The sequence below is a fragment of the Harpia harpyja genome, chromosome 11 (genome assembly GCF_026419915.1).
Source record: "Harpia harpyja isolate bHarHar1 chromosome 11, bHarHar1 primary haplotype, whole genome shotgun sequence".
Lineage (NCBI taxonomy): Eukaryota > Metazoa > Chordata > Aves > Accipitriformes > Accipitridae > Harpia > Harpia harpyja.
Window position 1 is genome coordinate 42,801,001 of NC_068950.1, and position 27,406 is coordinate 42,828,406.

The 27,406-nt window shown below is 52.7% G+C and overlaps 1 protein-coding gene across 8 annotated transcripts; it reads right to left on the reverse strand.

The window, feature by feature from the left end:
- Nucleotides 1-2,402: 2,402 nt before the first annotated feature.
- On the reverse strand, nucleotides 2,403-27,134 carry KANK4 (KN motif and ankyrin repeat domains 4). 8 transcript variants are annotated; one of them, XM_052801614.1, is made up of 11 exons: nucleotides 27,023-27,069; nucleotides 25,694-25,875; nucleotides 15,166-15,248; nucleotides 11,769-13,712; nucleotides 10,686-10,797; nucleotides 9,050-9,280; nucleotides 8,365-8,452; nucleotides 7,744-7,963; nucleotides 6,149-6,291; nucleotides 4,993-5,193; nucleotides 2,403-4,111 (listed from the first exon to the last, which is right to left on the reverse strand). In XM_052801614.1, the coding sequence occupies exons 3-11, from the start codon at nucleotides 15,179-15,181 to the stop codon at nucleotides 4,019-4,021; spliced, it is 3,048 nt and encodes a 1,015-aa protein (XP_052657574.1). In that variant the 5' UTR covers nucleotides 15,182-15,248; nucleotides 25,694-25,875; nucleotides 27,023-27,069; the 3' UTR covers nucleotides 2,403-4,018. The 8 variants fall into 8 exon arrangements, with proteins under 8 accessions (XP_052657574.1, XP_052657575.1, XP_052657570.1 ...); XM_052801615.1 differs by lacking the exon at nucleotides 25,694-25,875 and having other exon boundaries at nucleotides 11,769-13,709; nucleotides 27,023-27,134; XM_052801610.1 differs by lacking the exon at nucleotides 25,694-25,875 and having other exon boundaries at nucleotides 27,023-27,134.
- Between the last annotated feature and the right edge of the window lie 272 nt (nucleotides 27,135-27,406).

A 27,406-nucleotide genomic window follows, 5' to 3' on the forward strand; every position in this document is an offset into this window, starting at 1 on the left:
TTGTCTGGGCCCGGCGGATCACAGGGACCGCACGTTTAGCCACGGACCGGGCGTTTTCATTCCTTGCATATCTTGCAGCTGAGCTCAGGACGGCGCGGGGGTGGCCGCGGGGGCTGTCCTGCTCCGGGAGGGGGGCCACAGCATGGCCGCATCTCCATGTGTCGTGTCCCCCCCCCCCCAAATTTCTGGATATTGCCTTCCAACCCTAGGGAGGCATCGCTCCCGCGCCTCGCAAGCGGTGGGAGGAACAATTTGGGATCATCTGGTTTTCGGCAAGGAGGTGGCGGGGGGGGGGAAGCGGCCAGCTGTTTCTTTTGTGTGTTGTATCTGGCGTGGGTATCGACACCAAACCACGCGCAGAAGGCAGCTGGTTGGGGTGAGAGGGTCTCACGTGGCTCCGGCCGGGTCCAGCGCCGGCGAGGTCGGTCAGGGCACGGAGGAGAGCCGGGGGGGGCAAAGCGATGGAGGCGGCAGCCCCGAGGGTTGGGGGGCTTTGCTCCCCCGGGGGTCCGTGCCCCAGCGCGGCCCCTGCGCGGTCACACGCCGTGGAGTTGTACGTTTGCTTCAAAACCGGTTTTTGCCGTGGAGCTGGAGCCTGGATGAGGTCTCCAGGCATGGGGTATAGAATCATAGAATGGTTTGGGTCATTTAGTCCAGCCCCCCTGCAATGAGCAGGGACATCTGCGACTAGATCGGGTTGCTCAGAGCCCCGTCCGACCTGACCTGGAATGTTTCCAGGCATCCAGGGTCCCCTTCTCCCCAGGATGGACCTTGGGCAGAGTTGGCTGGTTTTCCTCTGGCATCTCCCTGTTGGCAGCGCCATCCCCCCTTTCCCATCCCCGTTCTGTCACCAAAGCACTCGGTGTCCAGCATCCCACTCGGGCAATCCCGGCATCCCCGGGGACACCCGACGGGCTCACGTGCGTGAGGGTCGGGGGACAACATCCAGGTGGCGGAGGGCTTTCTCTGAAGGTTTTCAGTAAATTAGAGGGGAAAAACCAGAATCGCTGGGAGTCATCCCGTTTTCAGTCCCAGCACGGATGCTGAGGGCTATGCAGAGCGACGTCGTTCCCCATCACCGTGGAGGTGCTTCGGATGAGACCGTCAGAGTCCCTGCTCCCCTCCTTGCGGCAAAAGAAAGGGATACACTAGAAATGGCCATAAGGAGAGTGGAAAAATCACGTTCAGCTGCGTTTCTCGTCGTTCTTTCCCTTCATAGCTAATCAGCTCCTAGATGGTGAGCCTGTAAAGATCATTAGATTAATTTCTTTCCTTGCTGTGACTTAATTGTCTCCATTTGTATTGTACAAAGCTCGCACTGGGGATGTATTTTTGCTTGCCTATATTTAGTTTGATCTCTACCGTGATATCAAAATATATAAATCAAGGCTGGCTCTTGGGCGCTTCATAGCACTGAGATCCCGCAGATAATTTTTCTGTTGGCTTTGTGCCATCCGGTACTTGGACGGCGTGATGCTGGGCACTGGGAGATGCCGAGGGCAGCGTCGAACCATCGTCCGCGGTCCCTCGAGGTCCACGTGAGCGGAGGAGCTGCTCCGGGGGGGTCACCCCGTGGGAGCTGCTCCTCCCTGGGGAGACGGTTCGAGGGGAAAAGAGGGAATATAAGGCAAAGGAATGAAAATAAACATTCTGGGATTGTACGTGTTAACCAGCCTGGGCTGCAGGGATGGGAATGCGAGGGAAAGGGGGATTTGGAGGGAGGCAGGGGGAAGGCGGCAAAGTCTGTGCTTCCTCGCTGCAGAGCTGCAGCATGCCCCAAATTAACGTGCCCTGTCCCAAAATCGCACCATGGTGAGCTCGATATCCCGAGGGATCCCGCACGCAGGAGGAGGCAGGCGCTTCCCAAAGCCACCCTGATCCTTAGCAGAAAATCTCCTACATTTATTTTGATGAAGCCAGAAAGTTCACCTCCCTCTGGGAAGCAGTGAGAGTCAGAGTGAAATTCCTCTCCGCCAGCACGGTTCCAGAGTTGTCGGGGGGGGGAAAAAACTCAGTGAAAATTGTCACAAAATGGTATTATGGCTCTTTTTGTTTGCAGCTCGGGCCTGGCGGCGATGCAATGGGTGCTCACGCCAGCGCTGGGTCCTCAGTGCTCAGCACCCAGGAACGCAAATTGGGGCGATTCCTGCAAAAAACCCCCACCCTGCCATGTCTGTGTGGTGAGCTGGGGCCCGGGACCTCCCGGGGAGGTCACTGATCTGGAGAAACACCTCAAAAATGACTGATTTAATGACGTGCACGTACGTGCAGCCACCAGGGGCTGAGGGCTGTCCTCCACCCCTTTGCTTTTGGGGGTCTGTCTGTCCATCAGAGCATCCCTGCTGCCTTGCGCCAGGAGAGCACCGCGGCGATGGGGACAGGCACAGGAGCAAACGCAGGTAAAGGTTTAACTCGAGTTTATTTATACATAAAGGAGGTAACTGCATTTTGAGTTTAAAAAAAAAAAAAAAGGCTTTTGAGATGATGAATGCTTCTGACTGAAAACGTGAAGGAAAGAAAACGGAGCAGACCGCAGATTTCAGTGGAAAACAGAGGGCAGGGGCTGTCCTCCCCTCCCTGCAAGGCAGCAAGTGTTACCGGCGTGAGGACAGGGGCTCTCGGCAATGGCTTTGCAATACGAGGGAAGGGGAAAAGGCAGCTTAAGAGAGACTTCTTCGTGATGTGAATTGACTTACAAGCAACCAAAGTAGTCCAGGATTAACTTCTGCTTAGTTACAAAAAAGAAAAGTAATTAGCTAACCAGGGAGATTTGCTTTTAGTGATGGCAGGTAGCTGTGTTATTACGGTGGTGTGCTACACACCAGCTCGACTGGTGATGGCATCCAGGTCCACCAGAGCCTACGGGGAGCATCCACTGGGTCCTGATGCAGCAAAGCCTCATGAATCAGCATTTCCCAGTACATAGCGACTTAATGACAGTATAAAGATGTTCGGAAAAGTGGGGCCTGAGCCCTCCCTCCCTCTCTGTCAGCAGCAGAGGGATTTAAGAAAAAAAACCCTGTCCTGCGTATGATTTGAGGTGATGCTGGATGGACCCTGTGGGTACCCGGTGGTGGGGGAGGCCCAGTTGCCGGCTGACTCCAGCAGCTAAATCACGGCATGGCTTTACACGGGAGTAGTTTGGGCATCTGAAAGTTGAGCACGAGGGAAAGCGGAGAACAGATGCTTGCCCAAAAGGCATCTGTCAGCAAAGTCGCTCCACAAAACTCTTGGACAACATTAACGCATCCTGGGATGGGAATCTGTTGTGATCTTTTTGTGTCATGCTTGGGATAACCTGATCCACTCTGCTGTGCTTGAGCATCGCACGTGCGGATGCACGGTGCATGTCAATGGGCTACGCTTCCCCATTAGCTCAAGCTTAATTAGAAAAAATAAGAGCCATATGGTAATTCCAAATACAGGCAAAACAATGTCTGTGTGTTTGGGTCTGGTATACTCAAATATTTTCCTAGAGCATTAATTTTTAATTCTTACATCAGACCCACATAAGCAAACATAAATAGGATTTTATACTTTACATAATCCACCCAGCTTGTGTTTGTTGTTACGTATACCAAATAATCACTGCCTGCCACTACGTACAGAAGAGCTAATAATAAATATTAGGACACAATCTTACAAGTTAAATGAGATACAGTTAAGTAGTCGATTAAAAGGACACTCATAATCTAAGGTTACAAAAGACTAAGTATTGCTTTTCTAATGTGCTTTTCTCCTTCTTTCGGGTCGCTCACCTGCCAAATCTATACCAGGAGGAGCGTATAGGAGAACTTGGAGTAATTTGTGGCAATGTGCATAGATTAGGGGGGTGTAAGCGGGCTTAGTGAGGAGAATTAGACACAGGGAACGTATGCGGATAACTGACAGGGTTCATCCCCTTGTACGTACGGACACCCGTGATATCGGCCCTGGCCACCGAGGCGAGCAGCGGGACCGTTACAAGAAGGAGCCGGTTGTTCCCCGCTCCTCGTCCCGGTTTCTTCTCCCCACTCGGTCACGCAGAGAGGGACGGGCTCTGCTCGGCGTGGGCTCGCAGGAGCGCGGCGATGTCCCCGCGCCGGGCCAGCGACAGCGCCGAGTTACCCCCCTGCGGGGAGGGAGGAGGTGAAGACGTTACTGCCCGCATCCCTGCGTCTCGCCCCGGCCGCCCATCCTCGACCGTCTCCGTTTCTTGGCCCCACCACCACCACGGGGGGCTCTTTGCAACCTGCCCGCTGGCCGTGAGTTTTCCTCCGCTCTCCAGCGAGCGGTTGGCCAGGGCTGCTTCGCACCCACCTATTTACCCCCAAAACCTCCTTCCCTGCGGTCCTTCCCTCGTTTAAAACGAGCCGCCGTCCTGCGAGCCTCCCCCCATGGTGTTTTGGAGCCTAACCTCAACCACACAAAACGCATCCCGGCCAAGACTTCCCTTGGTTCCGGTGCCGTCCCGCACATCTTGGACAAAGTTGTAGTTTAATTACAAAATTGCTGCGTAATTATAAACACAGCCATGTGGCCCGTTGCCGCGAGCCCGCACAGGAGGAGATTTCCACCCGCTGGCCGTGCTGCTCCCATCCCACGCGTCCCCCTGGAGAGCCGTCCGTTCTCAGGGGAGAGTTAATTGCTGCTCATTTATTGGAGCCAAAGCTCTGCTGATTCCGCGCGTCCAGGACTTCATCTTTTTTATTTTTTTAGATTCACACCGGGTTGGGCTCTTCCCCCTGGTGCTCCTGCCCGGGCTACAGCTGGGATGCGGGATGCTGCCGCAGCCACCCCATCCGCTGCACAGCGAGCACCGAAATCAGGGGTACTCTCCTAAAAGTGGTCCCCTGATTAGAAAGTGGACCGAAATTGTACTTCTTCACTTAAAAAAACCCGCCACTCGGGGACTGCTGGTGGACTTACAGGGACACCCGTAAAGCACGACCCCGCGTGAGCTCTCCCTACCTGGCGTACGTGAGGTTGCGTACGGGACCACCGGAGCCTCACCTTGTCCGTCAGCGCGACCTGGCAGCCGGGCTGGGCCAAAAGGAGCCTGACGATGTCGGCGTTGCCCTGCCGGCAGGCCACCATCAGGGCCGTCGTCCCCTCCTCGTCCTGCAGGTTGACGTCGGCCTGGCAGGAGAGGAGGGCTCGCACCATGTCGTCCCGCTCGTGGCTGACCCCCAGCATCAGGGCGGTCTGGCCTCCCTGCAACCACACAGGGGAAAGCTGAACACCCCTTACCCGCCGACCTCCTACAGTCCTCCTCATTCAGACTGTTATATATAGTAAGAAGAATGAATGTTATTGCGTATCTACCGTAAGAGCGCATATTATTGCATAGTACATGTATAATAATAATTCGTATTATTATTGCGTGTCGCATCTTATCGCATATTACTATTAAATAACACTGGGGATCTTCAGCGGGTATTGCAAGAGATAGCTGCTCGCTTGCACCACAGCCATGCAGAGGGTCTTTGCAGCAGCATGGCCAAACTGCCCGGCTCCCAGCTGCCCCCAAATGTTGGTCCCCCTACCCCTCCTGGGCAGTTTGACTTAGGTCTAGACTAACTTTTACAGTTGTTTGAAGAAGAGCTGGATGAAGGCACTGTCATCTCTGAGACCAAAATGTGTGACTCTGACAAAACGACTGCTCGCCAGCAAACCTGGGGATCCTGTACCCGGGGGTCCACCCTGCACCACTCTTCCCTGGTATCACTTCTAATTTTTTAGCTCAGAAAAATTGTTTTGCAAAATTTTCAGCCTTCCTTTAGTCTCTTCATTTTATCCAGCTCTTCCGTCCCTTCACAGGGGGCTCGTAGGTGGCCACACTGCAATTTAGCTGAGGTTACTTTTGTAACTTTTGGGAAACAGCAACTCCAACCCAATGTCTACCGAGTCTCAGCCTGACGCTGCACGTGCAGCGTAAGGAACCCAAATTATATCCCCCCCCAACCCGAGACCTCTATGGGGACACGATGACGCCCCAGCCTCAATTGGCACCGCACAGCGATGGCCACAAACAGGAGGCTACGAGCTCAGCAGGAGTCACTTTAATAAAAAAAATACCCGCTGCAGGCTGGCTGCCCGCGGCCGTGGCACGATCCCGCGCGGCACCACGCTCGCTTTTCAAAGAAACGGCAGAACTACGGGGACGCACCTGGGCGGCTCGCAGGTTGACGTCCCCCTCCTTCAGCAGCTTCATCACCACCTCCATGTCCTGGCCCGTCTCGGCGGCCGCCAGCGGGGTGAGCATCACCGCCGTGTAGCCGGCGCGGTTCTGCAGGTCCAGGCGGCACACGCCTGGCGCGCAGGGGAAGGATTCGGCCCCGCGATGAATCGGCCGGAGGGAACGGGGAGCAAAGAGGGAGTTGTAAAATGCGTGGCGTCTTATATTTCCAGAAACAGGAGTTTCCGTAATTATACGGGATTGAGATTTATCTGCGTTAAGTATCTAGCCTTGTGAGCACAGCACCGAACGGCCCTTGGTGCTACGCGTTGCTACAGTTAATTACAATTGCTGAGGTCAACTGAATTAACTTTGAAGACCGTAACCAAAAACAAAAAGGGGGGAGGATAATTAATGCCTTGGGCACACGCCGGTTGCGGAGCTGTGGGCTGTTTGCTTTGACTCCTGCAGCAAGGGAGCAGCAGAAAGACGACCGTCACCCAACGGGCAGTGTAAATCCATCCTGGCCCCGTTTCACTCCCTTTTCACCTCAAAGAGCCTATTTCCAACTCCACCAGGAGGAATAAGCCGTGTCTAATGGGCGAGGGCTCAGTCCAGCCTTGCCCCGGGGACCCGGCCGCCTCGGGCACTCGGAGGCAGGAGGGAACAAACCGCCGCGGCTCCGACAATCGGGTTATAGATGTGTATGATAATCTGCCATTTCCCTAACATTTAACAGATTGTCTGGCCCATGAGAAAAGGCCAAAGTGCCTTTATTCTTTCAGAGCACGCGTGCATTTTTCGCCCTGTACAAGCTCAGCTGGAGATTTTTCTTTCTTTGCGACGTGAGCTGGAAGTTCAATAGTTTAACGTAGAGTTTTTCCGCGGCGCTGGGGGGTTTGTTGCTTTCTCAGGGGTCTGATCCTCCTGCTTCAAGCCACGATGTGGCATGTGCTGCTATAAGAAGCTGGGGGGGCCACCCCATCCCCCCAGGACCGGGGCCATGAGGGACACCCCTTGGCCACAGGGACCCTGAATCATCCCCAAAGTCAGACTGCAAAGCCCTCAAGGTGTGTCAGTGCCCTGAGGGCACTAACGAGCCTTAATGACACTGAGAAGCCTCAGCTCGGACCCCCGCCCACACTCGTGGGCCCAGGGCCGAACTATGGGGAGGATGCTGGTCTTCAGATCAACCACGTCTCTTGGGTGGACCTTGGCCCCACGCTTCTATCTTGGATGGACCTTGGCCCTACACTTGTCCCTTGGCTGGACCTTGGCCCCACATTTGTCTCCTGGATGGACCTTGGCCCCATGCTTGTCTCCTGGATGGCTCCCTTGCAGGTAGGTTGTAGTTGGGGAGATGTAGTCTCCATCTCCTTCTGCTCCCGACTGAACTCCCTGGGAGACAACCCTGGACCTCACTCGCTGTTTGCCGTGTCTGGGACGGTCGATGGTCCCCCGTTACCTGGCTCTGCACGCTGTGGTCATCCCCTGTGGGACCGTGCCCCATTGGCAAGAGCGACATAAAGTAACTTCTACACCCATACCCCACAAAAGCCGCGGCTGAGCAGAGTGGCTGTTCCTACCTGTGTCTAGCAGGAGCTTTGCAATCGGGAAGTTGGAGTGGGAAACACTGTAGTGAAGAGCCGTGTTGCCGTTCCTGTCGGCCAGGTTCACCACCATCGCCAGGAGCTGGGGCTGGATGGCCCCCAGCGCCTTGAGATACGCTGCAACCACCTCCGGGCTGGAAGACTTGCGGCTCGACACCCGGAACCACTCCTGGCAGACGGTGCTCAGGACGTGCCGCTGAAAACACCAAGGTCTCACCGTTACTCCTGGGGTAGTCATCCCGCAAACCGGCTGCTGCCCCAGCTCCTCGCCCCGTGCCACTTCGTCCTGTGCTCTGGCATCGTCCAGCCAGTATTTAGCTTGTGGTTTTGTGATTACTGCTATAACTTAAGGGGGAAAGGAATTTCCTGTGGTAACTTGAATGAGTAAGCAAAGCCTTCATCCTTCTTTTTTTCCCTTTTCCTTTCTTTTTGGCTATTCTAAAACTGACTCAGAGGTCATCTCCCCCGCCTCTCCTCACAAAGCTGTCCACGGAATGGGAGGGCACAGCCTGCAATGCACCGTCAGGATAATCTTATCCATTAAACGTAACAGAGGGTGGGAACCGTGTCTGAAATGGGATTGAAAAATATCTGTACCAGATGTTTGTCGCTTGTGGTCCTGATTTCTGAGAGGTGCTTGCTGAGTAGCTGGCAGTCGGCAAGAAAATCTTCAGAGGGTTTGCATCTAAAGGGAAAATACTTTTGTAAATCCATCGTGGGACAGAACTTGCAGAAGGTATTGAAGCAGGAAGGAGAACATGCAGTTCAGGTCAGAATGCGTTCAACATTATTTAAGTGCTTAACTTTATGGACACAGGTTGTCCCATTGACTTGACGTAGATTTTAGGTACAAAGTTAAGCACTTAAGTAAGTGTTTAAGACCAGAGTCCTAGATCTGTATGGTGAACTTCAACTGTTACAAGAACCCTTAAAGCAGGGAAAAAAAATCCCCATCTTATTCCTGAATCTGCAAAGAACTTTACTGAAAAGCTTTACAGGAGAGGGGAGAAATGAGCTAATTCTCACCAAATATGACTCACTCTATCTTTTCCACAGTCAAGCGTAGGGCCTGAATCAATCCCCATTAGATTCTGTAGTAACTCAAAAAATATTTAGCTCTTTCAAGCCTTTTCCCATGTCTGCAGAGCTCAGCGGCTGCCTTTCCACCGAGCAGATGAAGCCCCGACCCCAGCCCCATAGGAGCGCCTGAATGCAGTGCTGTGCATCCTGTGGCTGCAGAAACGTGATGGACAGCACGATCGCTCTCTGGTTTTCTGGTTACCTGTCAGCCTTGTGCTGAGTGCAAGGCGCTGCTTCTGCCGGCGGCTCCTGCAGGTCATCGTCCTCGCATCTCTCCTGCGAGGAGGTCCCTGACGAAGCCCCCTCGCCTTCACCTCCAGCTTCTGCCTGCGTAGGCTCCGAATCGTCGGCTCTTCTCTCCATCTCGCTCTCCACGTCCCCGTCCGATGGGCTGTCTTCGCAGCTTGTGTCTTCGCTTGAAGTCGTTTCGTAGCTATTTGAGGACACCACATGTTATTCACTCCTTCCCCATCTACAACCGCAGGGCCTGACCAAGACTCATTGAAGACACCCACTGACTCCAATGGGCCTTGGATGAAGCCCGGAGTGATACGCAAGTTAAAAGGTTAGAGCCACAGCCAAACTTGGGGTTAGTCTTTTTTTTTGGCTTCTTAAGCCAGCAGGAGTGTGATAGAAGCAGTTAATTAGCAGCAGGCAATGTTACTTCAGGGGATGCTCGGTTGGTTTGGAGGGATGTCCATCGCACAAGCCCCAGCGTGGCCGAGCAAGGGCTGCGTGCTGCCTCCCTGCTGGGCGCTGCCGGCACGCCGATGGGGAGCCGTGAGAAACACGGACCCTGTGGCAAGGCGGGACAAGCGGCGTGTCGGCAACCTTGAGGACCGCTAGACAAAAACTGTGTTTGCAGCTCCAGCACGGACCCGAGTCCACCATTCGAGCAGCCCCACTAGAGAGACCTCTCTTCTGGTTGTCCAAAAGTATTAACAACAATAACATCTTCCACGAGACTGAATATTTCACTCTGAGGGATACCAAAACTTTTCCCAAACTAGTCGAGATTCCTCTACTTGCTACAAGTTGTACCCATTTCAGCGACTGTTGGCAGAAGCAGCTCTACGCAACAAGAGCGAGTAACACCTGATGAACCCAACAGCAGTAGCCATCGAGCCGGGAAGGCAGAGAAGCGTATGTCAGCAGAAACCAGCATCCAAACTTGCACACATAGCTGTTTGCACAGCGAAGGGACAGTGCAATGCGCCCTGCCCTCTTCACGCCAGCGCACGTACTCCTCGGTAGATGTGCCAGTGCTGCTCTTAGAGATGCATCTACAGCACATGTTGGTGTATCCAGTCAGCTCAATGGCTAAAGAGCGTTAGATATTGGATACAGAGGGAACTGGGTGTTGGAGCACAATCTAAAATACGTGTCTCCTTCACCCCGAGGTAATTCCTTATTTACTGAAATAGTCTTTTCTCAGTCCCTGAACCAACTTTTGTTGGCCATCACTGGAGCGTGGAGGCAGCTTAGTGGCAACGTGCCCACGCAGGCAATGCTGACCTCCTCCAAAACCCACCAAAGTCAGTGGGAATCTTCCCGCGGACCCAGCTGGGATTTGGATGAAGCCCCAAAAGATGGGTGTGCAGAGAGTGTCAGTTCCCAGGGTGTCCCTCGCTGCTCTGAAACACCAACATCTTTTCTACAGGGTTACTTACAGGTTATCAGTGCTGGATTAAAGAAGGGAGAAAAGAGGCTCCATTTCAAATGGCCTTTTAATCAAGAGGTATGGAGGGGAAAAGAGGGGAAAAAAAGAATGACTTCTCCAGCGATACAGAGGATATCACATGTTAAAAGGCAGTTTTATCTTCTGAATGGATGCTTACCCACCATTTACCCCAACAAACTGAAGATTCTTTTTGGTCCCATTGCCTCCTGCATGGAAACCATAACCTTTCTTTTTCATGATAGATTTAAGACTTGTGGTTGGAGAGATTTCTAGCAAAATACAAAATAATAGATTAATTAAGCAGATGTGCCATAATTATCAATGATCATTCCCAACCTCTAGCAACAAACTACAAATCATAACCATAAGCTTCTTACTTCATCTTAGGAGATTCTTTTTATGTCTTGCAAAACTACGGATGCACCTGGCCACAACCTGAACCTGTGCCCTGCCACCTTTAAAATATGTGTCTCAAACATCTCCAAGCAACTGGGAATATAAAGGAAGTGACTGGGAATTATATACGTGTCCTATGAATATAAGTAGGCTTTACTCTTGTAATAATGTTTTCTTTTTTATTTTTTTCAGTACTAATGTATTGGAAATCTCCTATATAAATCTCCTATAATACTATATGGGTGACTCTTTCCACCAGAGTTTGAACAGTCTCACTACGTATTGCTTGTAAGTAACAGGTCACTTATCTATTTGCAAGGCCCCTCCAACAGTGAATGGGCAGCCTTCGGGTTTGGATTCTTATCTTCATATAAGCTAAAATTATTTTAGATGAATGGCTGTGAGTGGGAACAGGTCTTCTCCCAGCCTAGTTGCTCAGTTAGCTTGAATTGGGTTTGGTTCTGGTGAACTTCATGCTGATTTACCCCAGATGAGCATGAGTCCCACATTCCTGCAAACTGAGATGCCCAATCCACTTAAGAAAAATGGTTATTTGATAGAATAGCCACAAGTACGGTCACATTTGGAAGCTGATCCTGCGCATAACTGAGCCACAGCTTTATCAGCTCCTACAGGGTTTTGTTTGCTTTTTTTTCCAGATCACATAGCTTATGATGTGTAGAGAGAGATTTGCCTTTCTCATACATGTTTAGGAGGGGCTATTTCTGATCTGACTGATACTAATTATACCACCGAGCTCTGCTGTATCACCCCTGCTCAACACTTGAATAAATGGGAAGAGACTTGGCCCCGACATGTTGAAACCTATGCTAATATTATTTACCCAACTGTTGATAGTGTGTGTTCGAATTCTCCTTATCCGCGGGCCCTTGCGTAGAGTAGGCAGACAGCAACGAGTTTAAGGAATTAACTAATTGGTTCTGAATGGAGCTGAGCTTGGAGGCCGGCTGTTTAATAGCGCTCGCTAACTCAGGGTAGCCGTGCTCCAAACACAGCCACTGCTCCTGCAAAAGCTCCTGGATTTTTTTTACGTATTGGCCGATGGGGTCAACAGCGGGGAGATCCTCGTGGTCAGGGGGACCTTCCTCTTCCAGCCCGTCGCGAGGTCTATCTTCTCCAAAGCCCGCCTTGTTTTCACCGGCGTTTGAGCCAATTCTTGCTCCTCGATAGCTTTCTGCAGTCACCGCGTGAGCAGCGAGACTCTGGGTATCGTAGTTATTCCTGTGATTTTGATTGTCATCGCTGAGGTGCTCATCAATCTTCAGTTGGGTGAAGCACGATGCATGAAGGCCAGCCTCACTCTCAGCTTCACCAAAATGTCCGGGTCCAGTGCAAGCGTCTGCCAGTCCCTGATCTCTCCGAGCACCCACCTCCATCACCTGCATGTTCACGTTCTCTGCTCTCCGGATGCTGCATCCTATGGATTTGGTGGAGACTGGGATATTTACATTGATGCCTTTATCGTGGGCTTGCTTGGCCCCGGCTACCTGCGAGAGGTCGGTGTTCACCGCGGCATCGTAGCACTGCAAAGCCCTGCTGCTCCGCGCGGAAGGCAGCTTGGCCTCTTTGGTGTTTTCCCGGCATAGCTTCTCTTCCAGCTGAGCTTTGGAGCTGGCCAGTAACTTTATGCTTTTCTCCTTCTCCTTGATCTCATGATCCTGCTGCTCCAGCACCGCCCTGATCCGCTCGAGCTCTTCCTTCTTCTTGCCCAGCTGCTCCTCCAGAGCAGCGACCTGCTGCTTCAACGCGGCAACCCCGCCGGGCTCCCCGGCATCACGAGGCTGAGGACCACAGCTCTCCTTCTTCTCTCCAGCCTGGACGCTCCCCTCCTCAGCTTTCTTCAGCACGTCCAGAGCGATTTCGCTCACGCTTAACTCCCTTTCCCCAGGGTTCGTGTTCTCCTCTGCGAGCTGGAGGGCGGCCGGTGAGGCTGGTTCCACGCCGGCCAAGGCGGAGCGACCGCCGGCGTCGGCGGCATCTCCCTCCTCGCCTCCGCTCTCCATCACCACCTGCAGCTGCGGTGCCGCGGGATGCTGGCTCTGCCACGGGGGCTGCGTCTGCCTCAGCCCTGGGCTACCTCCGCCGGGATGCTCCTTCTGCCCCAAGGAGACATCTGGCTCCAAGCTCATCTCCCCGGCGAGATTTAACGCGACGCCGTCGGAGCCGGGCGAACGCGGCGCGGGGCGAAAGGCGCTTTCGGAGCCGCTCTGGTCGTGGCGGTGCTGGGGAGGGGGTCGGAGGGGAGAGGGCACCTTCCCGTCCCCCGGCAGAGGCTGGCCGGGCGGCAGCGCGGCGGGCATGCTGGAAGCTCGCAATAACTGCGGCCGCCCGCGGAGCTCGCCCTCCTGCCGCCCCAGCTCCGCCTGCCGCCGCGTCTCCGCCAAAAGGGCTCTTCTCCGGTAACTCGGCTCATCGGCCGCGGGAAGGGGTGCCTCGTTGGGCAGGAGGGGACGGGGGGTCTCCTCCACCCCCAGCGATGCCTTTCGCGGGGGGAAGGAGCAGGTCGCCGTCCAGCTCTTGCTGGGAGTTGAGGCGCATCCGCGGGAGCCGTTCTCAGGCAGGCTGAAGTTTCGGGGCAGGGTGCTGAATTTTGGCTGCTTGGCTTTCCGGTGGATGTGAACCCTTCTGATGGTGTTCCCTTTCTCAATGTCGTCCACGTACTTCAGGAAGTCCAGGTCCAAGTGAAAGCCGTACGGCGTCTCCACGGAGTAGGGGAGGCTGCGGGGCTGCTCCCTCTCCCCGTCGGGTTTGGGTGGCTGGCCATCTGCTGAAACAACGCCAAAAAAAAAAAAACACAAAACAAAAGAGATGGCTGAATCCTGAAGACAACAAAAAAATTAACAAAAATTACATTTAGAGCAGGTGGGAAAATGTTACTGCTATTTTCATCTCAGTTTCAGGCAGGCAGGGGGGCTGCAGTTCGTCATTGCGGAGGCTCGTGGTGAAGCCGCGCAGAGACGCAGCAACGCACGCAAAGGTGCGATCCGGCTTTCCAGAGGTGAATCAGGTAATTGTGGCACCGAGGAAGCCGAAAATTTGCTGAAATCATGGCTCTAATTGGCAATTAAGCAAACAGCAGGTTTCGCAGGCAGAGCTACGTGTCTGTGTAAGTATAAAAAGCTGCCCGATGTGTAATAAATCCAGCTCAAAAACAGAAGGTGGAACCAATCTGTGACAATTACATTTTCAAGGCTTTTGGTTCGGTTTTAACTTTTCAGCGGCGTAAGTAGCACCGTGCACGCCAAGCAGGAAAATCATTGCATCGTTTCATCTGCAAACACCAGGTCACAAATTATTCCTTGAAAATGATGAATACAGCACCGGGCAGAGGCCGGACCCAGACAGTGCCAGCCGGGACTGCTTTACACAGCCGCATCCATGCGAAACACGTGCCTCCCAAGGTGACCGGCTGCACAGCACCAGGCACAGCTTTTAATTGAGGAAAATCGCCTCGAAATGCGTGACCCTGTGTTTGCCCACCCAGCCGTCACAGGCAAACGGCACGGCTCCAGCAGCGCAGCCTGAGGCTCCTGGCTTAATACAACTTAATACAGGCAGATCCAGCCTGCAAAAATTCACAGCCCCCAGATTTTGGCCTTGAGGGTCTAAATAGTCAAACCCCCGCATCGTCGCTCGTTTTTCTTGATACGGCAAGTCCCTGAAATCACAGCGGTTTGGGCCTCTGAGCAAACAGGCTTTGTGCCCTGTGAGGATGAGGAGGAGCAGCTTGACCAGCAGAAGCCAGGTTGCGTGGCTGCTCCCTTTGTCTCCATCCCGGTGCAGCAGCTGCGGGGGGACCGGGAGAATTTGGCACGGCTTTCGGTGCCGCTCGTCACCGAGCATCACCGAGATGCAGACGCCTTTCTGATGGGAAGCAGCACGTGAAAGTCAGAGGAACGACAGAGGGAAACCATCACGTGGGGTAATAGGGCACAAGAGCAAAGCCCAGACGGTGCGAGCAGAGGAGATCTGTCCTGCCTACGCACCACAGAGGACGGGAGGACAAATACGGGCTGAACTGAGAGCTGCGACCATGTTTTTTGCTGCGGTTTAGGAGTCTGCATAATACATGAACGATGCATTTATCTCCTGGCCCTACCGCGTATCTATAGAAAACAGGTTATTTACAGTATTTCTGGTAAGGAAATTACTTCAGGGCTTGGTTGGGGGCTTTTTTTCAAGAAACAAATGAGCAAACGAACATCCCGTAGCCTCCATACCATCTGTCTTCTCCATAGTGTGGTCTAATCGGGCTGTCACTTAAACATCTTCTGACAAGCTAGGGTAGATGAGTCGCTTCACCCTTGAAAAAAAGAAACAGATATTTTTAATTCAAACAAAAGCTCAATCATTTGAACTTAATCTCTCCTTAAAGCCTTACACATCTTCACAGGCCACCCCCCTCTTATTTCCCATATTCTGCAGCCTGACTGTGTCTGCTAAGCACTTTCAAGCTGCTTAAATCGATAGCTTCTTTTCCAGTGGCAACAACTCGTGCTTCATAGACACAACCCAGGTAGGTAGTTCTTACAAAACATCCCCTGCATTACAGATGGTTTTGACTGCAAATGAGGAAAGACAGACATTTAGGATAATTTCCGTTGGGCTTGAGATAGATGACACAAGGACTCTTCATTGACTCCTGTAAGCTGGATATATCCAACATAATATAACATCTCTGAAAACAGCAAGGGATCTAAACTATACACAGAAATGACTGGTTTGTCACCTTTTTTGGTTTTTTAATGCATAATAACCAAAGATTCAAAATTTATGTTAAATCTTATTCAAACAAAACCCATTATTTCAGAGCGCATCCATACTGTTATAAAGAACCTCCACCAAATTGCACTAAAATACAGCCAAATTGCTTTCATATCAGGGAAGATCTTCATGTGGAGATCTACCACAGCCTACATCATGAACTCCACATCCAGCCTGGTCTGCATTGCCCTCCACCTCTTTCCCATCATGTGGACACGGGTGAGACCCTCCTGGAGCGCGAGAGGAGATTAAGGCTGGGAACAACCAAGAAAGGTCCTGGGTGAAGCTTCTCTCCTCCGTGCCCTTTAGAAAAACACAGGGAATAGGCAGGCAAGGGCGAAGGAGGTTGAGGCAGTTGGACATCACTGTAGGAGGCTTCCTGACTTGCATGAGAAGGGCAACATTGCTCAGAGTGAGCAGGTCTGGTTTTTAATTCCTGCTATGGGGGGAAAAGCGGGGGTTTCTTGGAGAGCAGGTTGCTTGGAGCTAGGATTTTCCTTCAAGTATCTAATTTGGTTCCTGGCCAGAGACGGTCCCGCAGCAGCCTGGAAGCCCATCCCTGCTTCCCCAGTGCATCCCGGAGCTATGCAGGATTCTCAGGGGTAGGTCCAAGCAGCACAAATCCTGTGCCAAGCCAGTCCCAGCTCACATTCATCTCACTGATCAAACCGTCAGAGTCTGAACTCATTTTCTGCTTGTCGTATTTTGCCTAAGTGAGGGCTTTAGCACTTGGCCACGCTTCCAGAGCTCCCTATGAAGGGGCTCTAGCCAACCTTTACCCCTCGCTTCGCGTGGCACCATGCTTATCCAGCACCAGTCTGGTTCGCCTTTCTATTTTCTCTTCTGCAGCATCCACCAGCAGAACCATCCCTCGAGACCTCTGGCTCATTCACCATCTCAGGAGCAGCTCTGTCTTGTCGGTCTTCTCCACTCTGCAGTTTCTAAATTCTCCTTTTATCACATAATTATTTTTGCATTGTGTAACTCATCTTTCTTCTTGTGGCAATGGTAAGATAACCAGATATGCAGTACAGATAAGGATATACAGAGTATAGCAGTGCTGCTGTTATTCTCTTCTAGAAGCGCTGAAATAATGTGGTTTAACTACAACAAAGACCAGCGGGAAAACAAAGTCAAATCCTGCCGTATTGTTACCATAGGACAGATGCTCTGAAAGATCAAAACCTTTTAAAGAAACAATTAGTTCCATCAATCAGGTAGACACGTTTCTTGTCAATGTACAGCCCTGATGGAAAGTTGGGAGGGTCCCAACCCAAGGAGAACATCAAAACCCTCAAAAGTGCCTCCAGGGTTGGTACCTCCTTGACGCTCGTGCGGCCGGATGGCAATGGTGTTGATGCCCACCCAACGCCACGCAAGCTTCTGAAACACCTTGACCAGCGGCCTCCTGATGTGCTCTCCAATTAACTGCACTTCTTCCATAAAGGGCAGTTTATTCTGTCTCCTCCTGCCAATAGACAGCACGTGCCAAAAGGAACGCTAACCTCTTTCTCAAATGTTTGGTTATTTTTTTAATTTCCAATTATAGTCAATTACGGAGCACTTACAGATCCCAGCTACAGTCCGACCAGCTACACTTCACTCTTCTAGGTCATTTATTTAGACGGGGTGGGGGGTGAAAGCCAGTGAATAGAATGCTTTTAGATATCTAGATAATTACACTGGATCGGTTCATTTATGAGCTGGCTGGGTCCCAACTCTGCAGCCCAAATTGATACTAAGAATTTCCTCTTTTGACCAATCTACTTCAAAATCGCCTCATAAAAGGATGCTGAATGTACCCTACCAGCTTGCTGATGTTCTCCCGTCCCCCCCCAGGGCAGCTCAGGCGCAGGGCGGATGGCTTTGAGCCAAAAAATGCGGCTCCTTGGACCCCACGGCTGCTCTCTGGTGCCTGTCCCTAATAAAAATGAGATTAAAAAAATGAAGTAATCCACCAGAAGCAGCATACCCATATGCCCAGGATCCAGCCCATAATTCGAGGCAGGGCAGTACTTTCAGGTGCGTCTCCATCCTGCTAATACCTGTTACGCTGACCCTCTGTCAGGTTCTTATATTTGCTGAGTTTTCCTCTGTTGGCTAAAATTGAAGAACACTTCTTTTCCCCTCCAGGCAGGCGACATCGCCACGTGCACGGCATCGCTGATTTTTACCTTTACTACACAGAAAGGCTGTGGGGAGGATTAATCCAGATTGGAATTACGTTGCTTTTCTCAAGGCAGGAATAAATGTATACAGAAATGGAAATCAAGAAGCCAAATGTGTGAGAAGGCAACAGCACAGAGTGAAGCGGTTTTATTCCCTGGGGCAGCCCATTTGCAGGGACAATGTACTGTCTTTTTAACTAGCCCTGTCTCAAACACTGGCTCTTTACAGTCACATTTAACCCCTCTTTTACTCTGTCCCACTTTCTAGGCAACGTAAGCACCCGCCCGCTCCCCCATCCACCCCAGCCAGCAGAAAGGAGAGCACCATAACACCCCAGTAGATTTAAAGAACAAATTAACTCAACCACAGAGACAAATATATATGACGTTCATTCTCCCAGAACATCTTGCTAGTAATTTTAAATTGGAAACATTTAACCCTGTGCCTATAAATAAGAAGATAATTTATCCCTGCTGAGCAGCACGTTAGCACAGTCTCATTAGCTATAACACAACATTTTTTTGAGCTCTGCCTGTCCTGTTCTTCTGCACTGCAGCAATGGCTTTAGCACTTCACGGTGAAAGGAAAAACTATCGTTAGAAAAGCACCTTGTCGTGTTACCTTCTCATGCTCCCACCTACAAGCCCATCGGCGAGCAGAAGCGCTTGCCTCCCTCAAAAGCATCTTTTCCCGTGCCGAGAGCCGGCAGCGAAGGGTTCGGAGCAGCAAACATGCCTTTTCCAGTTGTTAAAAAGTTGGTCAGCTGAGCAGTGACCTTGCTCGGAAAGCAAATACAAGTTTAACACAAGGAGCACAAAAAAGGGATTAATTTTCTAATAAAGCAGCCCACCGCTCTCCTATGACCTTTCTGAGGGGAGTTCAAGCCCGCTGTATAAAATGAGTTACTTTTCACAGCATAGCTGTCTTTTCCATAAAACACAAAACGCTAAGTGCCGCTTGGGCTGCCACCGGGCTGCCTCTCTTATCAGGAAAGATTATTGAAAAAGCAGTCAATTATTAACGATACGGTTCTTATTATACCTGATGCTGCAGGCTGCAGCCGGAGCTCGCCCTCCGCATGCTGCACCTCCCCAGGCTGAACGCATTAGTTATTCTGCTGAGCGCCTCTCCCAAGGAAACGCGAGCAGCTGCCGCGATTAAAAGGCGGCATCTTTAGCAGAAGCCGCAGAAGGGTCTCCACGTCCGTAATTAATCCTGCCGAAGCCCCGTTCCCACGCGCGCGGAGCAGAAACAGCCCCTCGGCCCTTTACCCTTCTCCCCGACGCTCCGGCCCCTCACGTTGCGCCCATCCATCCATCCGCCGTCCCCAGGAGATGCTGAGCAGGACGCGGTGACGGCGGGAACGCGGCCGTGCGTGACGGCGGAGGATGCCCGACCCGCTGTGCCGTACCACGGCTGCTGCGAGAAGGGACGGGCAAGCCCTGGGCTCCTGTGGGTGCCGGTGGGACTCTCCATATAAAAATGCTCCAGCCCTTTGCAGCGGGGTTATCAAGGCAAACTTCAAACGGCAAGCAAGCCCCGCAGGGGACAGCTCGCAGAGCAGACACGGTGGGATTTTTTTTGGGGGGTAGGGTATTCGTGGCATGTGGCTCGGTGATGGGCAGAGCGCCCAGCCCAAGCCCCCGCGCTGCTGTTCCTGTCGGGCATCCTGGATTGATGCACCCCCCGGGCTGGCAACAGGGGAAAAAAAAAAAAAAAACAAAAACCAAAAAACCTCAATCTCTGCACTGAACTTGCAACAACTTCACACTTGGCAAAGGCAGAGGGGTTCAGACACTGCCCGGCTCCCCGCAGCTGGGCTGTGAACCTCTTCCAGGGCCCGGCAAGAAAATCCTGAAAAGCAAAGGCATCCCTCCGGGACCCGGGGGCTCTGTCGGGGGCTTTCACCAGCGACTCGCATCACGGAGCAGCGCCAGCACCTTTCCCATCACTTAACGAGCAGCGCAACCCAAACGCTCATGTTAGCAGGGAAAAAAACCACATTTTGTCACTCTGTCTGCAGAACAGAGCTGCTGGCACGCCTCCAGGCTCACTGCGCTCGTGCAACTTCTAAAAGTAACTTTAACAGATTAAGTTTGAAGAAAAGCAGAAAAGTTTTGCCTTTGCGGGAAGCAAAATAGCCTGGACATGGAGAGAAACAGCAGCAGTTTGTCCTTGCGAGCGCTCCCCAAGGCACGGATGGGTTAACTTCTTACCCGAGGAATGAAAAATAACCCCCTCATTTCAGCAGCCGGTTAAATGCCGCCTTTCCCATTAAACGCTGCCTTTCCCACGCGGCTCCAGCATCCCACACCAGGCAGGGCCGTGACTCCATGTTGACAGCTTTCTGCTTTCACAAGCAATTACTGTGCTCGGGGTTCAAAACGAAGTTAAGAGCACGTTGGCTTACTTAATGTTTACTCCAAATATTTTCTGTCACATCCTTCTGGTTTAGTTACGCTTGCGCATCTTTTCGGAGCATGTTCGTAGGGGTCTGTTGCTTGCGTTCTCTATACAAAGCAGCACGATGGAAAAATATACGTATTTCTATATGGTGCTGATTTTAAAGTAAGCCTGAAAGAATTGTTTAGTTTTCCCACCGGAAAGACCCAGCAGGAAGCTTTTATTTGGAGCATTTCCTTATTGCAATTACACACACAAGACCTACAGTTTTTCCCAGATGTAATCCCGGTGGGCCTGAAGAAGGTCTTCAAGTCTGTGTCCCCCTAAATAAGTTTTTAAATTAGGAACTATGAATGGATGGAGTCAAAACATGCAAATTAATTAATTATGGGCTGGTGCTTGACGGAGCTACGGCTGGCTTGGGATAGCTTCGCCCAACGGGGCCGGAGCAGGTTGGGAAATGGGGAAGGGTTTCACCTGGGCATGGCCCGAGATCATCCCACAAGCGTGAGGACTGAGGTCACGGCCTAAAATTGCTTCTGCTTTCCGTTAAACACCAGCTGTCGGGGGGATTTTGCTTTGCAGGCTGCTCCCATGGATGATGGGAAACAGACGGCCACAAAACGGCTCACAAGCCATCCCGTCGGTCCCTCCCTGTCCCGGCCACGGCCACCGCTGCCTCCTCGGATGCTCGCAGGGCCGATGGGCGAAGCGGCTGCCTGCCTCCCTCTGCCCAAGCAGAATCGCTGCGGGACGCCCAGTTTGGGCTTCACCCACTGGCCCCCCACTCCCTTCTGCCGCACGGACCCACGGCCGGAGCTTGCCCTCGGTACCCAAAGGGTTACACCCAAACCTGCTCCATCCAGGCGGTCTGCTGGATTGCACAACAACCAGCCGAGCTATTATTGCAAGTGGACATACCAGGAATAAATATAGCCTCTCGGGGAATATTTGTTGTACAGATTTTTCAATTCTGTTTTCACTGCAAAGGAAGAAAAATAACCCATTTCCAGTCTGCTGGGGACATCCACACGGGTGGGATCTCGGTTGCGCGGCGGTGGGCTGTGATCGGCTGCCGGCTGGCACAGGCACTGGAAGGAGTTTCCTTCCAGGAGGAGGGAAAAAAAAAAAAAAATTTGAAAACTTTGTGGGATTAAATAAATAAATAAGTAAATAAAACCAGTTTAAAGTCCTGGGCTTGCATTGCAAGAAGTTGTCATGAGGTTTGCCAAAGTGAGAGCAAACAGGGTTTCCACTGTAAGAGATCTGCATCCCGGGAGCCCACCCGCTGCCTTCCTGGGTGCGTTCGGCATCGTGCAACCGTCGCTGCCAGCGGTGCCGTGCCCCACGGCATCCCTCGAAAACGGCAGCTGGGACCGGAGCGGGTCCGGGCACACGCTGGTCTGGTCCGTGCTGCCTGCTGAGGGTCAGAAGACAGCTGAGCAGACCCAAAATTAAAGCGGGGAGACCAGATGATGCCTAAGCCCCAGGAAGCCCGCTGCTATAAACCCATCAGCATCCAGAAAGGTGAGCTGGCAAGCTGGATCCGTCCCAGCACGCATGCTGCAGCCAAGCACATCTCGGTGCTGGGATTGCTGGGCAGGCTTCCCTCTGCACTGGTGTTACCCGACCGCACGTGCTGAAGTGGAGCAGGACTAGATTTGGGGATGACAAAATTATGTACACGAAGCAGCGGATGGGGCTGGAGCGGGGGGCTGCTTCCATGGAAAACATCTTGGAGGTGTGCGGAGCCTCACTGGTGTTTGAGAGAGCGGGGGGGCTCGTGAGAAATCTGAATAATTAACCCAGCGCCACTTAATAAAGAAGACGATTGCTTTCAGCGTAAGTGTGCAACCCTCGGCGGCCGGCGGTACTTAAACAGCCATTTCAGGCATCTTTTCAAATGGCAGTAATAAAGTTGTGCGGATACTGATTTTATTAAAGCTGCTTATTGCTGTTTAATAAATGTCGTGAGCTTCCTGCCAGCATTTCCATTAGAGACAGGTCAGGACGAGACCTGGAGGTATCAGATATCCAAACTCTCGCCCTCTTTTATGGCTCACCGGGAGGGGAAAACGATCATATTCATCCCCCTCTGATAACCTCTTTTCCAACTGACCTTCAGCTCATTCCAGCCACGGTCTTATAAAAGCTTTGGTTGATTCTCTTGAAAACTGTGGTGTTTTCCCTAAAGTCTCCTTTCCCAGAGCCAGGCAATCAGAAAAACCACCAAAAGCCATGAGTCAAAAGCGCTCCAGAGTCAAAAGGCAAACAAAAATCTAAAGTGCCTCATTTCTAATGTTTACTCTTTTTGCCTCAATCCCACAAATTTGGGCGGGGGGGGAACTAATGAAGCCCTCCTTTGGCTTCTGGTCTCTTCCAAGCTGCTGTTTTCCATCTCCTTGACCTTGGGACAGGTCAAGCTTTGCTGCCATGATACTGAATAACTTCCATGTGGTCAAAGAAGCTGGTAGCAACTTTATGACAATGGGGTTGTCCTTGGCCAGGGCTTGGTGCATCCTTGGAGCTCCTGCGCTCATCCCGCTCAAAAGCCAGAGCTTTGGCCCAAGCTGGGCTGGAAACATCTTCCATTTCCTAAGGAAAAAACAGGATCCTTTGGGCATTTTCAGAAGCTGGGTGTGGAGGGGAACTATCAAACCAAGGTGCTCCTGCTTCTTGGGAAAGGCTCTTCCACTTTGCTCTCATTCGGCTGCTTACCAAAACATGAGATGGACAGGGCAGCGCAGGGAAGGAAGGGTGTCGTGCCGTGTCCGATCCCCGTGGTGCTTACTGAGAGATGAAACACCAGTTTGTGGAACTGGGAAAACCCACCCTGACCCACAAACAGGGCTTCCTAAACCCACCAGCCTGAGAAATCTCCAAAAAGTGCATTTGTGGTTGTGAAAGCCGACTGGCGATCTGGTGTCTGTCCTGTCTGACCAGTAAAGCTCCCGTCATCAACACAGGTCCTCTCCCACTGTAAGCGGGACTTTCAGGTGTTTTTAGGAAAGCCCTATTCTCTGCAGGCCTATTTTTCTCCTCTTCCTTGGGCAACCGCTGCAGTCCCCCACGGAGACGTGGGGCCATTTTATATTGATTTCTGGCTTGAGCCAACAAGACTCGGATTGATCACACTCATGACAGGTTTAAAAAACTCTTCAAACAGGAATATTTCTTTTTCAGGCCACCTGGAACCACTCTCTATGTTGATCGGGACCTCGGAGGGGATGGACGTGCCGCCTTCCTCCTCTGCCGATGATTTCCACATGGATGCTGGGAGCCGGGAGCCCTGCAACCGCATTTCCCACCCGCTCACCCAGGTTATGGGGAAGGTTTAGGAAACGGGGGCTTTCCTCCAGTTTTTTGAGTAAGCTCAGGCCACCGCACATTGCCGGTGTCTTTTCAGATTTCTCACTTGCACCACGACTCACGTTCAGCCCTGATGGACAGAGGACTGGCTGCAAGGCTGAATTTAAGATAATATCACGTTTGGAAGACAGGAGTCTCTGCGTGCGGGTGGGTTTTTCACCATATTTCACATTTCTGACTCCACCAAATTGTCCATTTTGGCAGTATATTATCGTACTAATGACAATAACTTCTTTTTCATGTGCTGTTTAAACCCTGGGATGTGCAGGACTCGAGGCTTCCTGAGGCACAGTGCCGGAAACGTGAATTCCACCGAGGTCTAAAATAAATAGGGCTGAAGAAGGAGCTCTCTGCAGCCGGTTCCTCCCCGCCGCTCTCCCCTAGCACCGGCAGCGTGCGAACGTGCACGGTTGGGAATTTCTGCCCCGAGCCACGGGCTCTTTCACGCCCCCGAGCCAGGGTCAGGGCTTTATTGACCGACATCTGCATCTCGCTGCTCTTGAGCAAGGCAGAGTCGCGTAATCCCTGTCATATGGGGCACCGAAAGGAAAATACAGTAACTTTCCATATTTACAAGGGCATGATAGGACAAGGGGTAATGGTTTTAAACTGAAAGAGGGTAGATTTAGATTAGATGTAAGGAAGAAGTTCTTCGCTGTGAGGGTGGTGAGGCACTGGAGCAGGTTGTCTAGAGAAGTTGTGGATGCCCCATCCCTGGAAGTGTTCAAGGCCAGGTTGGATGGGGCTTTGAGCAACCTGATCTAGTGGAAGGTGTCCCTGCCCATGGCAGGGGGGGTGGAACCAGATGATCTTTAAGATCTCTTCCAACCCAAACCATTCTACAATTCCATGATAACTTTTTTCTCTAACAAATGGGGCCACATTCATCCCTGGTGCTGCTCCCAAAGGTTCCTTGAAAAGACTCAAGATTTGATGCATAACGCTCGGTAATAAAAATGCGACTTTCAAAATATTTGGCAGCTGTAAAACCGCAGGGGGAGGGACCTGAATCGGCAACGAGCTTGTGAATGAGCTTGTATTCATCTAACGCTGGCCATCTCGCAGAATCTCAAAACTGTTCCTGATGCGAAGGATGTTTTGAGACCAAACCTCTCCCTCCCGAAACGTGCCCATACCGAGGGACGCAGAGGCTGTTTGACGGGCAGCAACATCGCACTCCCGCTCGGTGGCAAATAACTGGGGGGTGGGGGGTATTTCGGTTAGCTGAGGACAAAAGGAGACTTTGTGACACCGAACTGGATGGCTCCTGCGGGAACGGGACAGCCCCAGCACTGCACGAGGGGGATGATTTCTGCACTTGGGAGACAAAACCTTCTCCATAACCAAACATTCTGGAAAAGAGCCGAATGTGGTCCTGGTTTTACTATTCACAAGTGGTTTGGAAACTGCACTGGGAGACTGACAGAGCCCACAGCAGCAACAGGCTCCTCGCCATCTTATCTCCCGGTTCCAGGATTATTTTAATGAATCCATTAACTTATCCTTCCTCCACCACAGATTCCCTGCCCAGGTCGCTGTTCATCCGGCTGGCTGTCACTTCAGCGGTTATATTTATTTTTTAAATATTACAGTCAAAGCAACAAATAATCAGTCATAAACCCGAGGTTACTGGCTCCCTCCTCCCGTTTACCATTTCAGGAATTATTTAAGAGATCAGCTTTTTCCATTTAGTCCATCCCAAATCAAACAAAAAACACCAGAAAGACTGCGAAACGGGTATGAAGGCAACTGCTGATATTTTTTACAGTGCTCCCCTTCTCTCTGCCCATCGCTGCGGTCGCTATCCTTACCCTGCATGTGCAACGTTTTCAGGTGCTCCCCGCCTTCATTTGGGCCACGCGGCTAAAATATTTAATTTCTGGATTAGCCTCTGGACAAAGGAAACCCTTCCTGCCGGTGTCGCATCCCATAGCTGTGAGGAAAATGAGCTAACCCTGTACAGCACAGTCCCGCTTCCATCTCTGGGTGGCGAACATCATACCCAGAGCATCCAGACCGCGACTTCCTCCATCCTGAACTTACTTGAACTTGCAGTTGAGATTATCCAACCCACTTTCTGCTCTCCCCGATCTTCTCATGGACCACTCAGCCTCGTCTACACAGATCTCAGGCGACGGTCTACCCCGCTGCGGCAGCTCCCCGTTCACGCTCACTCCGGTTTCTCCCGGAGCAAAGTCAGAGCCCGGCACGTCTTTGCTTTAGGCCTGCGAGAAATCACAAGCCGAACGCCGGGAGCTGACGAAAGTGCTTGCACGGGGCACGCCTGGTCCCGGCAGAGTTGGGCTGCTCAGAAATGCCCTGGCAGCGGCCGCTGCCGAGGAAAGGCGATGCTGCCTGCGAGGGAGAGGCACTGCCTGTCCCTCCGCTCGCTGCCAAATGTGCCGCTTGGAGCGGCCCCTCTCTTGGCCCCCCCCGAGGATGCAGAAACCCAGAGCTCAGCCTGGCCCCGCTCTGCAACCAGACCAAGAGCCCTGAGGGACACGCGGCCCGGAGAACCGGAGCGCGAACCTCGTTAGAGACAGCGATGAGTTACGGGGCCAAGAGTTTCTGTGTCCGGATGGCTGGAAAGCCGGCGAGGAAACGGGGAGAGGCTGGAGGCAGGCGCTGGCGACCACGCTCAGCCGTGGAGGTTGGGCTGGGGCTTGTCTGAACCACATCTTCACAGCCGGGGAGGGTTTTACGGTTGGGCTTTGAGGCTTAAATGCAACTCTGGCTGCTCTGGGATCCTGGTGACTTCCGCTGCATCGCCCGGGGCCTGGGGGGGCCCTTCCCAGCCCTCACACGGTGACACCCGGGGGGTCCCACCAGGACTCGGAGCCTTCCTGCCTTCTCCCCGCCGCCCCGTGCCTCCGTCCCGCACCCAAGGGTGCCCTGGAAACGCTCCTGTCCCGGGTGGCTCAGGGCTGTTGCCGCCCCCAGGCAGCCGCTTGAGGGGCCAGGCACCCCCAGGAGCACCCCCAGGAGCACCCCCAGGAGCACCCTTCATTCAGAATGCTCCCAGGCAGCCCCCGAGCACGCCCTGGAGCCCCCCCTGAGCCCTTTCAGAGCATCCCCCTGAGCATCCTGCACAGCACCCCCCCGGAGCACCCTTTGAGGCACCCCCAGAGCATCCTCCAGTGCACCCCTGCAGCACCCCCGAGCAGTTCCGCAGCACCCCCCCCCCCCAGCATCCACTGCCGCATCCCCCTGACACCCCCAAAGCACCCCCGGAGCATCCCCCCAGCACCTCCCCGGAGCTCCCCTCCGGAGCCATCCCCGGGGCAGGGGCGACGGTCCCCGGGGCTGCCGGGATCCGCTGCCCCGGCCCCCTCCCGGGGCTTTCCCCCCCCCCCCAAACCGGCGCGGCCGTACCTGGGAGCGGAGGGCGCAGCCCGACGGTAGCGGCGGCCCCGTTGCCTCCGGCGGGCGGTGACAAGGGCGGGGCAGGGGCGGGGCCGGGGTGGGGCCCGGGGCGGGGCTCCCTCCGCGGGCAGCGGGGCCGGGGAGGGGGCCCGGGGCAGCGGGGATGGGCTGCGGGTGGGTCAGCGGGAGCCAAAAGGAGCGGCTGGTGTTGGAGGCCAGAAATCCATTTTTTATTCGGTGGAGGGGTTTTTGGTTGGGTTTTTTTCTTGTTTTTTTTCTTCTTTTCTTTTCTTGTTTTTTTTTTTTCTTTTCTTATGACTGCGGTATTGTGCTGGCTCTGTCTTTTTAATGCTTTATTTATACTTTTCTAGCTCATCCTGTTTGCACAGATGC

Bases quoted from the DNA above. Each gene is read 5' to 3' on its own strand.
- KANK4 (XM_052801610.1), bottom strand. The intron at 10,798-11,768 runs GTAAATAATATT...GTATTTTGCTAG, and splicing joins CACACACTATCAACAGTTGG to AAATCTCTCCAACCACAAGT. The intron at 5,194-6,148 runs GTGCGTCCCCGT...GTGTGGTTGCAG, and splicing joins TCAACCTGCGAGCCGCCCAG to GGAGGCCAGACCGCCCTGAT.